The sequence below is a fragment of the Etheostoma cragini genome, chromosome 3, assembly GCF_013103735.1.
Source record: "Etheostoma cragini isolate CJK2018 chromosome 3, CSU_Ecrag_1.0, whole genome shotgun sequence".
NCBI classification, from domain to species: domain Eukaryota; kingdom Metazoa; phylum Chordata; class Actinopteri; order Perciformes; family Percidae; genus Etheostoma; species Etheostoma cragini.
In genome coordinates, this window is record NC_048409.1 from 9,770,235 (window position 1) to 9,789,475 (window position 19,241).

At 41.4% G+C, this 19,241-nt stretch overlaps 1 protein-coding gene across 1 annotated transcript in view; it reads left to right on the top strand.

Annotated features, from left to right (window-relative positions):
• LOC117942304 overlaps positions 1 to 16,725 on the top strand; it is a 20,024-nt gene extending 3,299 nt beyond the window's left edge. Inside the window, 12 exon segments of the mRNA XM_034867708.1 lie at positions 933 to 1,132; positions 1,270 to 1,491; positions 9,670 to 9,793; positions 10,538 to 11,432; positions 11,929 to 12,246; positions 12,702 to 12,996; positions 13,098 to 13,387; positions 13,679 to 13,981; positions 14,714 to 14,921; positions 15,050 to 15,271; positions 15,606 to 15,729; positions 15,821 to 16,725. Coding sequence (XP_034723599.1) covers positions 933 to 1,132; positions 1,270 to 1,491; positions 9,670 to 9,793; positions 10,538 to 11,432; positions 11,929 to 12,246; positions 12,702 to 12,996; positions 13,098 to 13,387; positions 13,679 to 13,981; positions 14,714 to 14,921; positions 15,050 to 15,271; positions 15,606 to 15,729; positions 15,821 to 16,725 — 4,106 coding nt within the window.
• Positions 16,726 to 19,241: the final 2,516 nt, after the last annotated feature.

Sequence of the window (19,241 nt, forward strand, 5' to 3'; positions counted from 1 at the left end):
CACTGCTTTATGAAATCACCGTCTGAGAACGGTTTGCCATGCTGGGCAATAAGTTTAGCGACTTCATAGCTTGCTGCTCTGGCATTTTTTTGTATTTTGTTAGCACAGAAAAAAACAGTTGCTGAGCTTGCAGGCTAGCTGCCATTTGCTTGAATTTTGTTGCTCTTTGGCAGCTGTGTACGATGCGTAGCATGCGAAATTTTCTGCACTCACTTGCTACCTTTCGTTTCTTCGGTGCTGCCATTTCTGGTGACTCGTGGTAAATTTTTTTCTTTGCTAAATTTTGTTAAATGGAGAAGCACCTTTTCCGTTACTGGCTCCATCTAGTGTTTAAACTGAGAAATGCAACAGAGTTGAGTTCAAGCACCATGTGCGGGCCATATTCAACTATATTTTCAGAATTTGCTGCGGGCCAATAAAAACTGACCCGCGGGCCGTAGTTTGGACACCCCTGAAGTAGGGCAAGATACAAACTGAAACCTCAACTTTTTAAAAGTTAAATAAAAAAAAACGTATCTGCAAAACAGTGCTTTGAAATGTAATTTAAAATAATGTTTTGCTAATAAATTAGAACAATGCAGATATAGATTTCTGTAAGGCTCGTTTAGCAGGTTAAATAAAATAAATAAATAAATAAATAGAAGTGCACTTGGTGAGCACAAACCACCCTATCTTGCAATGTTAACGAAAGTGACAATTTGTGTATCCGCCCTGTAATTCTGATCAGCTTTCAAAGTGAACATGTTTTTGACCTGGAACATGCTACAACCGTCCACCAAGTTTCATGAAAATAGACCCGTTGTTTTTCTTACTCCTGCTGACAAACAGACAAAGCAAAAACATAACCTCTATGGTGGAGGTAATAACCAACACTCACAGATAAATAATGTAATACCAATGTCAAAGCCTCTTTCATGTGTTTTCAGGTGCAGCCACAGACAAGAGTGTGTGTGACGGAACAGAAGACATAAAGACACTCCAGAGCCCGTACACTGACACATCTCAGCTCCGGATCACTAACATGGTATACAAAGCTGTTTATGCAATAGCTCATGCCATTCATAAAGCAGTGTGTCAGGAAACAAATTCTACAACTCATTGTGACAAATTCACCAGGATAGAATCCAAAGAGGTCAGTTCAACATTAGTGAAAATCCTAATGCCTTCCTATTCCTATGATGTATCTTTCATGACATTTATATTCATTGTATGTAACATTATAATTTAATTTCTCTCCCTCACTATTTTTCCTTAATTTCATCTTCACAGGTTCTTACTCAGCTAAAGAAAGTAAATTTTTCCAAAAATGGTTATGATGTGTCATTTGATGCCAATGGTGATCCTGTGGCCAGATATGAACTGGTTAAATGGCAAAAAAGTGAAAGTGGCAGCATCAAATTGGTGACAGTAGGGCAATACGATGCATCAATGCCGGTGGGCCAGAAGTTCCAAATCAACAGGAACCTCACCTGGGTGGATGGTGGCACACAAGTAAGCAGCCAAAAAGAATTCATGTAACAGTAAAATGTTGATTATCATCAAAGCTACCTAGCAGAATTTGGGGAGCCACACATCAACCTTTCCGGGATTGCATCGCTCGCAAAAGCATACTGCTCGTACTACTAATCTTAAAAACAGACTTCATGGTCTCCACAAGACATTCATCTGCACACCAATGCAGCTACTTCTGTCGTTCAGTCTTATCATCATAACTGTTTCTAGGCCCATTCAGTTATACCAGGCAAAACCCATACTAGTACCATGAAAGCTAAAGCTAACTTAAAGCAAACTATGCCAACCAATCCGGTCAGTTTATGCTCGCCTTTACTTAAAGTACCATCATTACTTAATCCTTTCAAGACTTTTGCAAACAACCTGCAACTCCAGAAATTCCAGAGAAAAATGGTGACAGATCCTCTCTTCATATCTGAGTCCACAAAAGGGGGCCTCGTTTCTGGTTTCACGAGCACTTCTGCCACCTTGTTATCCTGTCTAGCATTTATTCGGGATTGAAGCTGCAAACTGAAGATTTTGGGGGTCTGTTGTGCCAGGATGCTACAGCTGTCCCCAAACGAACAGCTACAACTGCGACTTCACACGTCTTACACTTCCATAAATAAATTGTTTCTATGTATCTAGATGCAGTGCAGTCCGGTGCAGTCCTTGCTAGTGAATTAAAGCTACCTAGTGGAATTTCAGGAGCAAAGCCACAATTTAACTGTGCCTCCTCAATAAAAATCAACCTAACCATCTATTCTTATTTGCTCTTGAATTCTGCGCCCCTCTCTCCGATCCTGTTTCTTTCTTCACCTCCTTTCTCCGCTCGGTAGGGTCATGGCTGGGTGCTAGTGTGGATTCCCTATCGAAGCATCCCCACAATGGCATCAGCAAACGGATAAACTACAAGCAATTTTAGGCCTCATAATCAAATTATAACATATTAGGTTTATGGTGTGGTCATTGCTAGTGAAAGGGTACGATAGCTGTGATATCAGGTCCAAAACTCTGCAGAAAAAACGTGTTTGATGCTATAACTCCCAAACCGTACATCACACATTCAAAACCCATGTAGCCACGCGTTATCTGGATCCAGGGTATCTCAACCTTTTGCAAGCTGGGCCCCCCCAAAACTGGTTCATTGCAGTTGGGGCCCTAGTGCCCTACGCCCCACACACCACGAACAAACGATAGATAGATAGATAGATAGATAGATAGATAGATAGATAGATAGATAGATAGATAGATAGATAGGCTATTATTTTTAGGCCCAGATTATTATTATTAATATTATTATCATCATCAGTAACGGTAGGTATGCCTATTATCATTACTAGGCTATTTTTATAACTGGCAGTAGTACCAGACTTCTAATGTGAGCTTGCAGATATTATTATTATTAGTAGTAGTATTATTATTAGTATTATTAGTATTATTATGAGTAGTATTAGGCCTATCATCATTACTAGGCTATTGCTATATATTTATATGAGGTTACATGCTTTATTGTTGTTATTATTGTTATTATTATTATTATTATTATTATTATTATTATTATTATTATTATTATTATTATTATTAATATTATTATTATTATCATCATCATCAGTAGGCCTATTATCATTACTAGGCTATTGCTATAATTGGGAATTGGCACCGGACCTCTGATGTTAATTTATGCTTTATTATTGTTATTATCACTAGGTCTAATAGTAGGCATCATCTGCATTTTTTAAAGAAGCTTGCAGGTTGGTGATATTAATGTGAGACCTGAGCCTGCTTTGCCTTGCAAAGATCCTCAATTCTTGGCTCAATGTTTGATAAACATAGCCTCAAATCATCCTCGATTTGTGCACGATTACAGTATTTAGTTTCGAGTGCAATCATTTTTGAGAATCCTGCCTCACACAAATATGTTGACGCGAAAGGAAGGAGAATCTTCAAGGCGACGTCACAGAGTTCAGCGTATTCCTGCATCAATGATGCCCAGAATGACGAAAGAGGGCACGAGCTAAAGAGTTCCTTCAGTCGACTGTCACTCTTCAGCTCAATAAGCTGTTCCTGCATATCAATTGATAGCTCGTTTGCTGTGCACACAAACGGATCTCGAACCCACGCAAAAGATCGATAATCCTCTTTAAAGTACGTCGCAAATTGTTTTCTCATTGCTGACAGGTGCTCAGACGCTGACTGAAATAGGGAGGAGAAATCATGTGACGCGCCTGCATCGGTGATAAAGTCTGCAAGGCTGGGGAACATGTCGCAGTTCCCTCGACTGATGCGGCCATGCCAGAGGATTAGTTTTTGTGTGAAGGCGTGCACTTTGTCCGCAAGGAGCAAAATGTGAGTTTTGCAGCCTTGCAAAGACAGGTTGAGGCCATTCAAGCGGTCAAATATCTTGACCAAATAGGACAGAGATGCAAGCCACATAGTGTCATCGCCAGATCTGATTTGATTTCTGTGAAAAACCACTTCACCTCCTCTCGCAGCTCATACAACCGCTGTAACACCCGCCCCCTGGAGAGCCGGCGAACTTCAGTGTGCAGAAGCAGCTGTTTGTGCCCTGACCCCATCTCCTGGCAGAGGACCCCAAACAAGCGAGAGTTTAGCGGCCGTGATTTGATTAGATTTATTATTTTCACGGATTGGTTCAGCACGGAGTCAAAGAGAACCAGCATTATTTAGCAGCCAGTGCTTCGCGATGGACCATGCAATGTGTCGATTTCACAAGTGGAGCTACTTGCTGAACGCGAGCAGCTAGGCCACGCTCACGCCCCGTCTCTCTGCTCTGACTGCAGGCTGTGCCTGCTGCGCGAGGCTACTGCTGACTGTGAGTGCTTTTGGACGGGAGAGGGGCTCACGGAAGCTCCCGTGGTTGAGCACAGTTTTTTTCCCCTCCCATCCTGTAGTCTACTCGCGCCCCCCCGGGAGAGAGTCCGCGACCCCACCGGTTGAGAACCACTGTCTGGATCCATCTGAATCACCTGATATGGGCTATGCCCATTTCTGCCAATACGGTTATAGGTGAAAAATTGTGAGTTAGCAAAAAACACATTTTTTGTTCTCCTCCTAAACCCCGAGACCAATCTGCACAAACCTTGGCAGGTAGCATATTCAGAACAATCTGACAAAAAGTTCTGAAAAAAAATTTGTGTAGTCAACTATGAAAACACCAACTTTGCCATATATATACCAATATAAATGCTATCAACGTGACGCTATAGATTCTTGTTTGCCATGACCCTCTGGAGGTGCAATTCACACATATAAAAGAATTGGCCACTAGGGGGCCCTACAAGTACAAATGTTTATATCTCATGAACGGCTCATCCAATTTTTACAAAATTTGATGGGTACCATCTAGGGCCACTCCTGAGGCCACCACTACAGAGGAGTACTGATTGATCAAAGTGGGCGTGGCCCGTGGGACCCACGTTTAAAACCAAAACCAACTCATCCTATGCCGTGCAACCAATCTGCATAAAGCATGGTTATTAGCATCTCCAGATGGACCGGAACAAAAGTTACGGAATTTTATATAGAATTTAATTTTTGCTAGCTGCCACACACATATCATATCATATCTCGGCCAAATTAAATGTTATCAACAAAGAACGTGAGAACATTGTTCAAAATCTCACTACAGTGCTCTGTACCAAATTTGGCGAAAGTATTTGTTTTGTTTTTGCCAATTACTCAATGCATTTAAATTGGAAATTTTCAATTGCAATATAACTGCCATAGTAATGCTATCAACATGAAAATTGTGATGCTTGTTTGGCATGCCGCTCTGACGGTCTGTACCAAATTGGGTAAAGATCGGCCAATAGGGGTCCATATAGTCAAGGTAGACCAGTTTAGGCCCTTTCACCCCTTTTGAGGTCAAGCGCGTCGTATAAGACGCCGACCGGCACTTCTGTTTCATAACTTAATAATTATAACTAGTAGAACCATACAGTCTTTTGGAGCTAAAATCTAACAGTTGCCACGTTTTGCTGATGTCTTTGTTGTCTTCCTAGTCCTTCAAGAAAGTTTTATATCCAGTCTAGACTTCCAGAGTTTTTTTTTCTTGGTGCAATTAATCCATACTGTTAAACTCAAGATTGATAAACTGTATGTACGAAATGTAAATAGTTTGTCCTTTATATAAGTTATAATATTCAATATGTTTATTTTTACACTGGATGACTCTAAATATATAGAACTATTTTAGACAACACAATTGCTAGTGGGGCATTGCTGTATGTGATATAACTACATATCTGGTAGATTCGTGTTCTGTTTTATTTATATATTTGTCTTTATGGTCCTTCAACCATTGTAACAGTTAAGTGACCTCGCTGCAAAACAAATATTCTCACAGCCCAGTTTTTCCTGAAAAAAATCATGTTCTTAGATTGACTAAGGAACAGGGTTGATTTTATACAAGCTTTTTATAGAAAAAAAAGCCAGATGGACCAGAAGTTGTACAAAATCATTTAGGGTTCTAGTATATTTGCAACGGCAATGTACACACCTCTCAAAATTTCCTGATTTTTGCCTCCCCACCATTGCAGTTTTGTTAAATTTTCTACTGTTTTACGAGTCATGCATTTTAGTCCACCAGAGTTGTGTCTAAGGTTGTTACAGAACGAACTAGCCTACAGTATGGAGTCAGCCACCTTAGAAACTCCAAACCGCCCTCTCTGCACAGGGCACCAAGATCTACCAGCACAAGGCCCAGCAAAGCGCAATCAGCCGTGGCGCGAAGGACCTCACAGAGCATCCGGAGGAGTTCCAGGCCTCAGTCACCACTCAGTTAAACCCCCTAGCAGGGCACCTATAGCAAGTCCTTACTCACCTGGCAACAGCAATTTTGGTACACCACCTGTGGAGAGTCATGCTGCTGCATCAACCAGGAATAAAAGACTCAACCAGGAATCAAACGCTCTGCCTTTGGTGCCCCCCAGAAAAGTTTTTAGGGGACTGGTGAACTTTATTAGTCCAGTGTGACCTGCATTTTAGGCACAACCCGGCAGCCTTTCTGTCAGACCAGGCTAGAGTGGCGCTCTTTCTGTCCCATTTAACATGCAGAGCCGAAGTTTGGGCCACTGCTGGATGGTCCAGAGACTCTAACATTTGCCAGTCACTTACAGTTTTCAGAGATACCATGAGCCAAAATATTTGATCACACCTCAGCTGACGGTGAAACCTCTGGGGCCCTCATGCAGATCAAACCGTGTCACCGATTATGCCAATGAGTTCCGTACTGTAGCTGCAGATAGCCAATGGAACACACCAGCTTTAATAGACACTTTTATGAATGAATTCTCAGAACCCATTAAGGATCATTTAGCGCTTTTTGGGCTACCGAAGGATCTAGAAGCTGTCATAGCCATGTCAATTTGTGTGGACAACAAACTATGGGAGAGGGAGAGAGAGTTGCATGCCCATCACAGAGGGGCGCCTCTACTCCATCTCTGGGCCGTGAGGACAGCTATGGATGAGTACATCACCTCATCTCCTGCTGGGATAATCCATCCGTCCTCTATTCCAGTTGGTGCGATTTTCTTTTTTGTGGGTAATAAGGATGGCTCTTTCAGGCCATGCATTGACCATAGTTCTTGAATGACATTACTGTAAAGAACCGTTACCCACTCACATTAATCTTGTTTGCTTTTGACCTGCTTCAAACAGTCACAGTCTTCACCAAGCTAGATATCAGAAATGCTTATCACTTCATCAGGATCAGAAGGAGATGAATTGAAGACAGGTATCAACACATCAAATGGACATTATGAGTACCTTGTCAGGCCTTTTGGACTTTGTAATGCTTCAGTTTTTTTTCAGAAATTATGAATGATGTTTTGAGGGAGTTTTTGAATGTTTTTGTGTATGTGTACCTCGACAATATTTAGATTTTCTCACCAGATACCGTGACTCATGAAGTTCATGTATGCCAAGTCCTTCTTAAGCTGTTAAAGAACCATCTGCATGTCAAAGCTGAAAAATGTGACTTTCATGCAGCTAATATCTCGTTCCTGGGCTACGTCGTCTCTGCTAACCAGTGAAATGGAATGCTTCGAATAACAAGAGAAAACGCTTGGCTTTTACTGCAAACATTTATTGTTTACTATGCTGCAATTTTACCACCAAGAAAGAACAACTTAGGCCTGGCAGACACAATTTGTATCTAGCATCTCACGTTCACCTGTAAGCTAGCAAGAATACACAAAGGTACAGCAATTTCTGGGATTTACCAACTTTTACAGAAAGTTTATTCATAACTTCAGTTCTGTGGCCACACCCCTGCATGCACTCACCTCTTTCAAAGTATCCCTCTAGTGGACCGCCCAGGCCGAGAAAGCTTTCTGGTGCTTCAAGGAACGTTAAACCACGGCACCGGTACTCACTGTTCCTAAGTCACAATAGCAGTTTGTGGTTGAGGTTGATGTGTCCAATGAGGGCATTGGAGCGGTGCTGTCCAGCTGTCCACTAAGGACAACAGGATGTACCCCTTGCACCTATCTGTTGGTTAAGCTGACTCCTGCTCGCAGCTGCATGCTCACGTGCCATCCAGGTGTTAAGCAAACCATGTACGTGATCAAGCAGCAGTTCTTGTGGCCGGTCATGGAAAAGGCATTTTCCGAGTACGCGGTGGCCTGTCCAGTATGTGCCCGAAATAAGACCTTGCCTCTGGCCCAAATGAGCCTGCTTCACCTGCTGCCTGTTCCTCAACGGCCACGGACAATATTAGTGAAACCACCTGGGCAGGGTGAGCATAATGTGCAAGCCCTCCACCCTTTAAGAAGAGGTAAGAGGTAATACAACCATCTTGACAGTGGTTGACCGGCACAAATCATCTCTCTTACCAAGTTACACTCTGCAAAGAAGACAGCAGAGGTTATGATGAATCATGTCTTCAGGATCCATTGGTTCCCCAGTCAGCATATCACCCACGGCCCAATGGTTAGCCTGAACGCCTCAACCAGGAGCTCGAGACCTGCTTCTGATACCTTGTTTACCAGAACCAGGTCACCTTGAGTGACCTCACCTGGGTGGAATAATGCACACAATACTCTTCAATTGGCCGCCACAGGCCTCAAACCTTTTCAGTGCGCCAATGGCTACCAACCTCCCCTGTTCCCGGCCAATGAGAAGGAGGTCACAGTCCCCTCGGCTCACGCCGTGGTCAGTTGCTATTGCCAGATTTGGGCCGGTGCTTGGCGGGTACTCTACTGGAGCTCAGCCCAGGTAAAAGGGGCGGCGGACCGACGCAGACGACGGGCTCCTCCCGTGTGGCTCCAAGGATTTCCAGTATCAAAGGTCATTAACCCGGTTTATGTGCGTCTACGCCTTCCCAGGTCTTTGAAGGTCCAATCCAAGTACCGTGTCATTAAGATCAAGCTAGTCAATGACAGCATTCTGGTGCCCGCCTCCGCCATCCCTCCCCCCCTTGGATTGTCGACGTCCGCCTTGTGTATACTGTCAGGAAGCTCCTGGCTGTCCGCCACCGTGGCAATTAGTTGTTAATGGACTGGGAGGGTTACAGTCCAGAGGAGCGTTCGTGGATCCCTTCACGTTTTCATTGTAGACAATGATAGTTTCAGGGACTTTTATCGCGTCGAACAGACTCTGAGACTTAATGAGTTCCGTGAAAACGAAGAGATAAATAAGGTAAGGGTCACTATCCAATCCTGCGATCTCCAACTCCTCCAAATATCGCTCTTTGTGAGCACCTACCAGATGCCCTACCTTGACGGATAACAGCACAACTTGTTGTTTAAGCCATAAAGAAGAAGATAGTATTATTACTACAGTTTATTTAGTGTTATTTAATTTAAAGTGATTGAAACAAATTAAACTTTCCACATGTCTACGACAATGTTTAGCTTGTGCTCCAGGTATTTTGCCATCTGTCATGGCATCCTCACGTGTTTGCAAAGGGTGAATTATTAACTTACAAACCATCATTATTGAGATTGAACTATAGATTATATTTGCACTGAACAATGCACTACAGCCAATACAGCCTTCTCAAAGTGGTAGTCTTTTACAGTTACAGTGACAATTAAAATTTCAGGACACATCTTATTGTTTTCAGACAGACTTTAAAAAATGGGAAGCTAGCCATTCATTCTCAGAGCTTTGTAGCAAAAGTGAATATATGTTTATTTTTTCTTTGTGTGCCAGGTTCCTGTGTCAGTGTGCACTGATAGCTGTTCTCCCGGAACTCGTAAAGTACTGCAGAAAGGAAAACCCATCTGCTGTTATGATTGTATACTGTGTCCCGAAGGAGAGATTAGCAATGCCACAGGTATTGTTTTTTTCCCAAAAATCTACAGACAATTTGCCTTTTGAATTTGAGGCCTGGATGCTGTCTCAGGCTGCCTTAAAGATGTAAACCACTGCACATTTTTTAACATTTCTGATTTCTCAATTTCTCAACAACTGAACACCTCTTAATCTGAAATAATACTGTTCCCCCAACAAAATCACCAATACAAAGAGCCTGGCCTCAATGGTGTTTTAAGCCCCCAACGTTGACTTCCGGGGAGTGCAGCAATCCTTGTCTTCAAGGCACCTAACCCTAACGTTAATCTAAGCCTTAACCCTAACCCTAACCATTGCCCAATTCTAGTGCATTTCAGGCAGCGCTGGGGATTTAAAGCACCAAACACCACAGCCTTGGTCCATTATTTAGTAACGCCAAGCTAACCACTAGCAATTTAGTTTTTATTTTTTACTCAGACTTCACATTCATCCCACACATGAAAAAAGCTGTTACGTCCTGTTTTTTCCATATCAGAACCATCTCATAAATCAAAAAACAGACTGTTGTCTTTTTATCATCACCTTCCTTTTTATTAATTCAATTGTTGTTTTTCTGTCATTTAAAACTGCCCCATCTGTACTGTATGTCTTTTGATTTGTATGTGCTTTTGTTTCTCCTGTCAAAGCAGTTTGGAAACTATTGTCTTTAAAGGTGCAAAAACAAAACAAAAACTATTAGTATCATTATTAATAAACTGCTAAGGCCCTTTTTGTTTTATTTTTTCAGATTCCCCTGACTGTTACCCTTGCCCCAAGGAGTTCTGGCCTAATGCAGAGAGACACAATTGTCTCCCCAAGCCTGTAGAGTTTCTTTCCTACAACGAGGTCCTAGGAATCATCCTGGCTACATTCTCAGTTGGTGGTGCCTGTCTGACCATTATAACAGTGGTTGTGTTCTATCGTCACAGGACATCGCCGATTGTCAGGGCCAACAACTCTGAGCTGAGCTTCCTGCTGCTCTTCTCCCTGACTCTATGTTTCTCATGTTCATTAACTTTCATCGGAGCACCCTCTGAGTGGTCCTGCATGCTACGCCACACAGCGTTTGGGATCACCTTCGTTCTCTGTATGTCTTGTGTTCTTGGAAAAACAATAGTAGTGTTAATGGCATTTAGAGCAACACACCCAGGTAGTAATGTCATGAAATGGTTTGGTCCTCCACAGCAAAGAATGACTGTAGTGTCTTTTACACTTATTCAAGTTTTAATATGTACCATTTGGTTGGTTCTTAGTCCCCCTTTTCCAATGAAAAACCTAACTATGTTCAAAGAGAGAATCATTTTGGAGTGTGCATTTGGCTCAGCTGTTGGGTTCTGGGCTGTGCTCGGGTACATAGGTCTACTGGCTGTCTTCTGTTTTGCGTTAGCTGTCCTGGCTCGGAAATTACCTGATAATTTTAATGAAGCCAAGCTCATCACCTTCAGCATGTTGACATTCTGTGCAGTCTGGATCACCTTTATCCCTGCATATCTCAGCTCTCCTGGGAAATTTACTGTGGCTGTGGAGATATTTGCCATTCTGGCCTCCAGTTTTGGATTAATACTGTGTATATTTGCCCCAAAGTGTTTCATTATATTGTTTAAACCAGAGAAAAACACAAAAAAATATTTAATGAACAAAAATCAATCCTAAAACATCTGATGTTTGGAAATAGTTAAGATGGCAACATACAAAATAGAGCTTATGCTGAGTACATCCAACAAAGTCTTCACCTTGTTATCTAAAATAGGATATTCTTGCATTTAATATTTTCTTAATTGTCATTTTGTGAATGTCGTTTTAATGTTGCCGTTGTATTTTATAAATATTCTTTCATCATGGGCTGAAAATATAAAAAATGAATTGATTAAATTAAGTCTAAATTCACAACATGAACTTTCATTTATAATAAAATGCATTCCTTTTAAATATTATTGTTGTATCTGTATTCTTAAAATGGGATTGAAGGTGCACATTTGTTAGGCTTAACTCTAATAAAAGCTAAAGCAAAGCCAAATACATGAAATGGATGGACTGGATAAGGCCATCCTCACTCGGATGTAAATTAAAATGATGTACAGTAGAAGGAGGGAACGTTTTGTCTGAACATTTATAAAACACACATGCCCACATGCACAGTCGAGGGATGGAGATCTCTGCTCTCTGTATTGGTCTGATCCTGTCTCTGGGTTTGTGTGAGCTGAACTCAGCTCTTGTCCTGAATGGTTCTGTGGATGATGTTAAACAAAGGGCTGGGCTTACAGAGGATAGGACTGGTGCTGGGGTCAGGGCTCAGACTTCATTTGTGAAATGTAAGCTCCAGGGTACCACTCGTCTCCCTGCGTTCTCAATGGATGGTGACTACGTAATAGGTGGTGTCTTGTCCATACACTACAACATGTACACAGTGAAGCATAACTACACCACCATGCCTGAGCCACTAAGATGCGCAGGAAGGTTAGTAAGAGGGAGATATGCAGACAAGAGGAAGTTAGACTCTGTGGCGATACAATTGTTGTGATTTATGTCATACGCTTACATTTGAGTTGCGGGTTTTGTGTTGGACTGACAATTCAGTATTTAGTCATATATATTGCAAGTATTATATTCATAAATTTACAAATTTGAGTTTGATATGGAAAAAGCATATTAACTTAAATGTATTAGTATAACAACTGACTTATTTATATTTTAGAAGATACAAATGAATTAAGACTATTGACTATAACTCTTTTTTAACAATGCAATAGGATTCTTACACATTTTTGACTCATTTAACCTTTTGAATTTTGTAGTTCAGGCACTGTTTGATGCCTGCACAGCATTTTGTGAATTGCAATTTCCATTAATGTCATTATTTCTCTTTAAGTTGTGACTGTCCTTGATTAAGAGACTTGAGTGTCTGTGTGCAGCATTAACACCCGAGAATTGCGATTCTCACGTGCAATGATCTTTGCCATCGAGGAGATAAACAACAGCACGGAGCTGTTGCCAGGAATCAAACTCGGTTATCAGATCTATGACGCGTGCGGCTCGGTGACCGTCGCGGTGCATGTTGCATTCCAGCTTTCAAATAGCCTGGATTCTGTGTTTTACACTGGTGACAATTGCTCACAATCTGGTATGGTGATGGCTGTCATTGGTGAGTCTGGGTCTTCTCCATCCATCAGCATGTCGCGCATCATCGGGCCCTTTAACATCCCTCAAGTAAATATTTTGGATTTCTGGAGAAAGAAATGTAATAGAAACCATGCTGTGCTGATTATTTTGTGTGTCCGATTAATATTCACCCTGTTCTTTTCCTTCAGGTGAGCTACTTTGCCACTTGTGCATGCCTGTCCAATAAGCTGCAGTACCCGAATTTCTTCAGAACTATCCCCAGTGATCAGTTCCAGGCTGACGCGCTGGCCAAGCTGGTAAAACACTTTGGCTGGACTTGGATAGGTGCTGTCCGGTCAGATTCAGACTACGGCAATAATGGTATGGCGACTTTCCTGGAAGCAGCACACAAAGAGGGGATCTGTGTGGAATACTCTGAATCTTTCTATCGGACCCACCCACGTAGCAGGATCCAGAGAGTAGCTGATGTTATCCGCAGGTTTGATGTTCCCTATGTTGACACTGTCAAAAACAAAAAAACACAAACACAAAAGCAAAACAAAAATTTTCTATAAATTTGAGATGGACAATTCTTTTTATGTTCAATGGCAAATTGGAAATGTTTATTTTTTTCATCACGTTTATGTATTACTGACATTGTTATTAAAATGGGCAACCAGACCAAATAGCCTGCTAAAGTGTGATATGAGCTATCTAATGTTTGTTTGTGTTTACTTTCTTGATATGTATTTTAAAAACTATAATGCATTTATTTGAAATGTCTCTCCAGGTCGACAGCTATGGTTGTTGTGGCATTTACATCCCCTGGAGACATAAGGATCTTGCTGGAAGAGCTGTCACTCGAGCCTTCTCCACCTCGCCAGTGGATAGGCAGTGAATCGTGGGTAACTGCCCCAGACTTGCTGAGATTCAGCTTCTGTGCTGGAGCCATCGGATTTGGCATTCAGAAATCTGTCATCCCAGGTCTGAGAGACTTCTTGCTGGATCTCTCTCCTTCTAAAGTGGCTGCCTCCCCAGTGCTTACTGAGTTCTGGGAAGGTGCATTCAATTGCAGGCTGGGAAAAAGTGAGACATTTGTATTTATGTTTAACATAAGAGAGGCACCCACAGACATATCCCAGTGGTTATGTTCTTTTGTGCTTTGTTATTGTTTGAGGGGAGCTTCCTATGTTTCTAGTTCCATTAAGGCCATCATACTGACAGTGACATCAGGTCATTCTATTTATTTTAAACACATTAGGCCAATCATGTCAGTCTTTTTTCAATGTGACAAATTGTCTGATGAGCCAGCTAGTGAGCTGACAAGATGAAAAAAAAAGGCCAGATATAAACTGAAACGTCAATTATTTAAACACAAAAAGGCTGCAAATCTGCAAAACAATGCTTTGAAATGTATTGTAAAATAATGTTTTACTAATAAATTAGAACAATGTAGATATATGGAATTCTGCAAGGCACGTTTAGAATGTTGAAAACAAATAAATAAATCAAATACAACTAGAAGGGTGCTTGGAGAAGTAGAAACAATTTCTCGCAATGTTAACGAAAGTGAAAACTAATTTATGTATCTGCCCCGTGATTTGGATCTGTTCAACATTTAATGGGTCTTTCCCTGGCCCATGATACAACCTTCGACTAAGTTTCATGGAAAGCTGGCCTGTTGTTTTCCATCCTCCTGTTGACAAGACAAACAAACAGACCAAAAACATAACCCTACTGGCGTGGGTAGAATAATGTTAAACACATAGGGAATAATAATAATGATATATCAAATATTATTCTCAAGGCCTTTGTCATGTTTTTTAGGTGTTGCCATAGAAAAGAGATTATGTGACGGAACTGAAGACATAAAGATGCTCCAGAGCTCGTACACTGACACATCTCAGCTCCGGATCACTAACATGGTATACAAGGCTGTTTATGCAATAGCTCATGCCATTCATAAAGCAGTGTGTCAGGAAACACATTCTACAACTCAGTGTGAAAAATTCACCAGGATAGAATCCAAAGAGGTCAGTTGAACATAACTGAAAACACCAGTTCCCTTTTTTTTGCCACAATCTACCATTTCTGACATAAAAAAAAAAAGTTTTCATTTGATGTTATTTACTCACTGTTTTCCTTTATTTCATCTTTACAGGTTCTTACTCAGCTGAAGAAAGTTAATTTTACCCAAAATGGTTATGATGTGTCGTTTGATGCCAACGGGGATCCTGTGGCAAGATACGAGCTGGTTAACTGGCAAAAAAGTGAGCGTGGCGGTATTGAGTTGGTGACAGTAGGACAATACGATGAATCACTGCCGGTGGGCCAGAAGTTCCAAATCACCAGAAACCTCACCTGGGTTAATGGTAGCACACAAGTAAGAATCACATAAGCGGTAGGTAGGTTCTGATATGTGCACATTGGACAACTTTTTGTTTACTGTAATTATTACTCCTATCACTACCGAGCCTGGTTGTAACCAGTAGACTACTGAAAACATAATCTACTTTACAATGACTACTTTAGTTTATTCAATATGAAATACAGTAATACATAAGTTAATAAATATGGCTGTAGAATATTAAAATACATAAATGAGTAAGCAAATTAGTAAATAAATGTATCAATAAATGTAAAATAAATATATGAATGTTTCAATATAGTTCAATAAAGAAATAATATTTATGAGTTTGTTTGTCTCTATGTCCCAGGTTCCTGTGTCAGTGTGCTCTGACAGCTGTCCCCCAGGAACTCGTAAATTGCTGCAGAAAGGAAAACCCATCTGCTGTTATGATTGCATACCATGTCCTGAGGGAGAGATTAGTAATGCTACAGGTATTTGTTTTTCTCCTAATCCATAGCCAATGTACTGTACAAGATCAAGATAGAGTATGATTGCTTAAAGTCCTTTTTTTAATTATTTCAGATTCCCCTGATTGTTTCCCTTGCCCCAAGGAGTTCTGGCCTAATGAAGAGAGAGACACTTGTCTCCCCAAGCCTGTAGAGTTTCTTTCCTACAAAGAGGTCCTAGGAGTCATCCTGGCTACATTCTCAGTTGGTGGCGCCTGTCTGGCTATTATAACAGCAGCTGTGTTCTATCGTCACAGGACATCGCCGATTGTCAGGGCCAACAACTCTGAGCTGAGCTTCCTGCTGCTCTTCTCCCTGACTCTATGTTTCTTATGTTCATTAACTTTCATTGGAGCACCCTCTGAGTGGTCCTGCATGCTGCGCCACACAGCGTTTGGGATCACCTTCGTCCTCTGTATGTCTTGTGTTCTTGGAAAAACAATAGTAGTGTTAATGGCCTTTAGAGCTACACTCCCAGGTAGTAATGTCATGAAATGGTTTGGTCCTCCACAGCAAAAAATGACTGTAGTGTCTTTTACGCTTATTCAAGTTTTAATATGTAGTATTTGGTTGGGTCTTAGTCCCCCTTTTCCAATGAAAAACCTAACCATATACAAGGAGAGAATCATCCTGGAGTGTGCATTGGGCTCAGCTGTTGGGTTCTGGGCTGTGCTGGGGTACATAGGTTTACTGGCTGTCTTTTGCTTTGTGTTAGCTGCCCTAGCTCGGAAATTACCTGATAACTTTAATGAAGCCAAGCTCATTACCTTCAGCATGCTGATATTCTGTGCTGTCTGGATCACCTTTATCCCTGCATATCTCAGCTCTCCTGGGAAATTTACTGTGGCTGTGGAGATATTTGCCATTCTGGCCTCCAGTTTTGGACTAATACTGTGTATATTTGCTCCAAAATGTTTCATCATATTGTTAAAGCCTGAGCAAAACACAAAAAAACATTTAATGAACAAAAATCAATCCTAAGATTTCTGGAGGTTGGGAAATAGTTGAGTTGGCAATATAGTTATACTTATACAGCTTATACTGTGCTGCAACCTGATCTCACAGAATTCCATGAAATTAACACGGCCCCGTAACTCAAAATGTGCGACAGTTTAACGGAATTAGAAAAAGATTCTGTGATGAAAAAGAATTCCATTAAATAAACTTGGCCCCTTATGTGAAGAAAACGGTTGTGGGCGGGCTTATGGTTACATGACATGCAGGAAGAAAGGGAAGGATGGGTTTAGGAGAAGTAGAAAGCAACTTTAGACATTACATGTGAAACATTCCAAGTGGGATATAACCCATTTTAACACATTCCGTGACATGCGGTGTTAACAGTTTCTGATCTTTTAATGGAATTCTATGAGACCAGGCTGTGTGCACAGTCTTTACCTTGTGGATTTTTTTTTTACATTACATAATTTCCTATTTGTAATGCCATTTTGGGAATGTTCTTTTAGTATGTCTCATTATAGAAAAATTCAGTTCACAATTTAACTGAAAATATAAAATAATTTGAATAAAGAAAGTCAAAATGCATGACAAAAATGTGTGGTATTGATTTCTGTCTCAATGTTTTGATTAAATCATTACTATTTTAATATTTTGTAGGATTAATAAACACGTTTAATCATTCAAATCAAAGTTGGATTTAGAATGAGCAAGCTCAGTTATAGCATCTTAATATAAAATGCATTTTAAAGAAAAACAATATATAATGCATTTTAAAGAATAACACATGGCTAGGTAGCACCAACAAGACTGCAAAGAGGCTTTGCATGGTTTAATTTTCAAAAAACACCATATTGTTGTTGTACTGCACATAGCTACAGCTCATCTTTTCACCCTGTGTGTTGAGCTCTCTGTTTAAGTTATTGAGACATCTCACTTCTATTCCATCTTTGTTGGGAGTTGCACATGCACAGTAGCTAGGTAAGCACTACAAGCCAGTCAGAAGCAGAGTATGAGGGCGTGACATGCTAGCAACTAGGCAAGCATTATAAGGTGTGTTACAAAATGATACACATTTGTCACAGAAGTGAAGGCTGGACTACAACAGAGCAGTTTGTGAATAGTGTTTTCTGTTAAAAATGGAAAGATCCTTTAGGGTGGACTTCAGGCTTTTTCACTTTATAAACGTATCACATGCATAAAAAAGTGATATAACACAATAAAGGAAAGGGAAAAAGCCAAAAGCATAATATGAGCACTTAAAATAGCAAATTAAATAGATAGCTGGTATGGTTGGGGACTGGCTGGCTGTGAGTGAGCCAAACCTCTCCCAACCCTCGCCTCCTGTTGGCCGTTTCCTTGTCCTGGCAGGATGTTGCTCTTCCTCTGGGGCCGCTTGCTGGTTCCGGTGTGGATGAAAACATTCTGGACATTGAAATTGCTCGTCAGCACTCCATTCCTTACTTACCCCTCGACACTCCCCTTCAGGCCACTAGTCTCTGTGGTCAGTCTCTCACCACTGTCACTCCCCCACTCCAGCTCCTTACTTCCAGTAACACCACAAGTCCTTTTCATTTCCCCTCATCTCCTCCCCTGTCTCACCCATTGTTCTTAGTCTCCCTTGGCTCGTATTCCACAACCCCAATGTGGACTGGGCGCGGGGTAAGGTCAGAAACTGGAGTATGGCCTGTCTTTCCTTATGTTTGTTGTCAGCTCCAGCCCCCGGTAAGTCCTCTTCATCTGTCGCTTACCCTGACTCCCCCGATCTATCTCCTGTTCTTACTGACATTGCCATGGTCTTCAGTAAAGACCAGGCATTGTCCCTGCACCCCCACCGCCCCTACGACTGCTCCAAAGCCCCCTTCCCGGACGCTCCTCTCCCTTCCAGCCGCCTGTTTAACCAGGCTCGTCCTGAGTGGGAGGCTATGGAGCAATACATTAAAGATTTGCTAGCCGCCGGTGTCATTCGCCCTTCCTCGTTCTCGTTGGGCGCAGGCTTCTTTTTTGTGTCCAAAAATGATACCACCCTTTGAACTTGTAATGATTACCTTAGGAACACTTATTACCTTGTACAAATCCAGGAGGGGGACAAATGGAAAACAGCGTTCAACACAGGCATTACAAGTACCTTCTACTGCCCTTCGGGCTCACTATCGCTCCTGCTGTTTTCTAGGCCTTAGTGAATAATGTGCTCCATGATTTTTTGCATCAGTTTGTGTTCATCTACCATGACAACATTCTGATCTTCTCCCACGACCTGGTCCATCACACCAAAAACATCCGTTTGGTGCTGCAGCGGCTTCTGGAGAAAAGACTGTTTGTTAACACTAGAACTGCCATGACGGTCATTTTGACCGTTTTGAAATTTACATATGTAATAACTTTGCTGAATAAATAAATACAATCCTGCTGGTTCCTGACTTTTCCTAAAAGGCTCTATATTTTAATTTAAAAAAGTTTTTATGGTGGCTTCCGGTTTGAGCATGTAGCGAGCAGACGTGTGAGGAGCGGCTCCTGAAATACTTTTTACTTTCTACCTCATT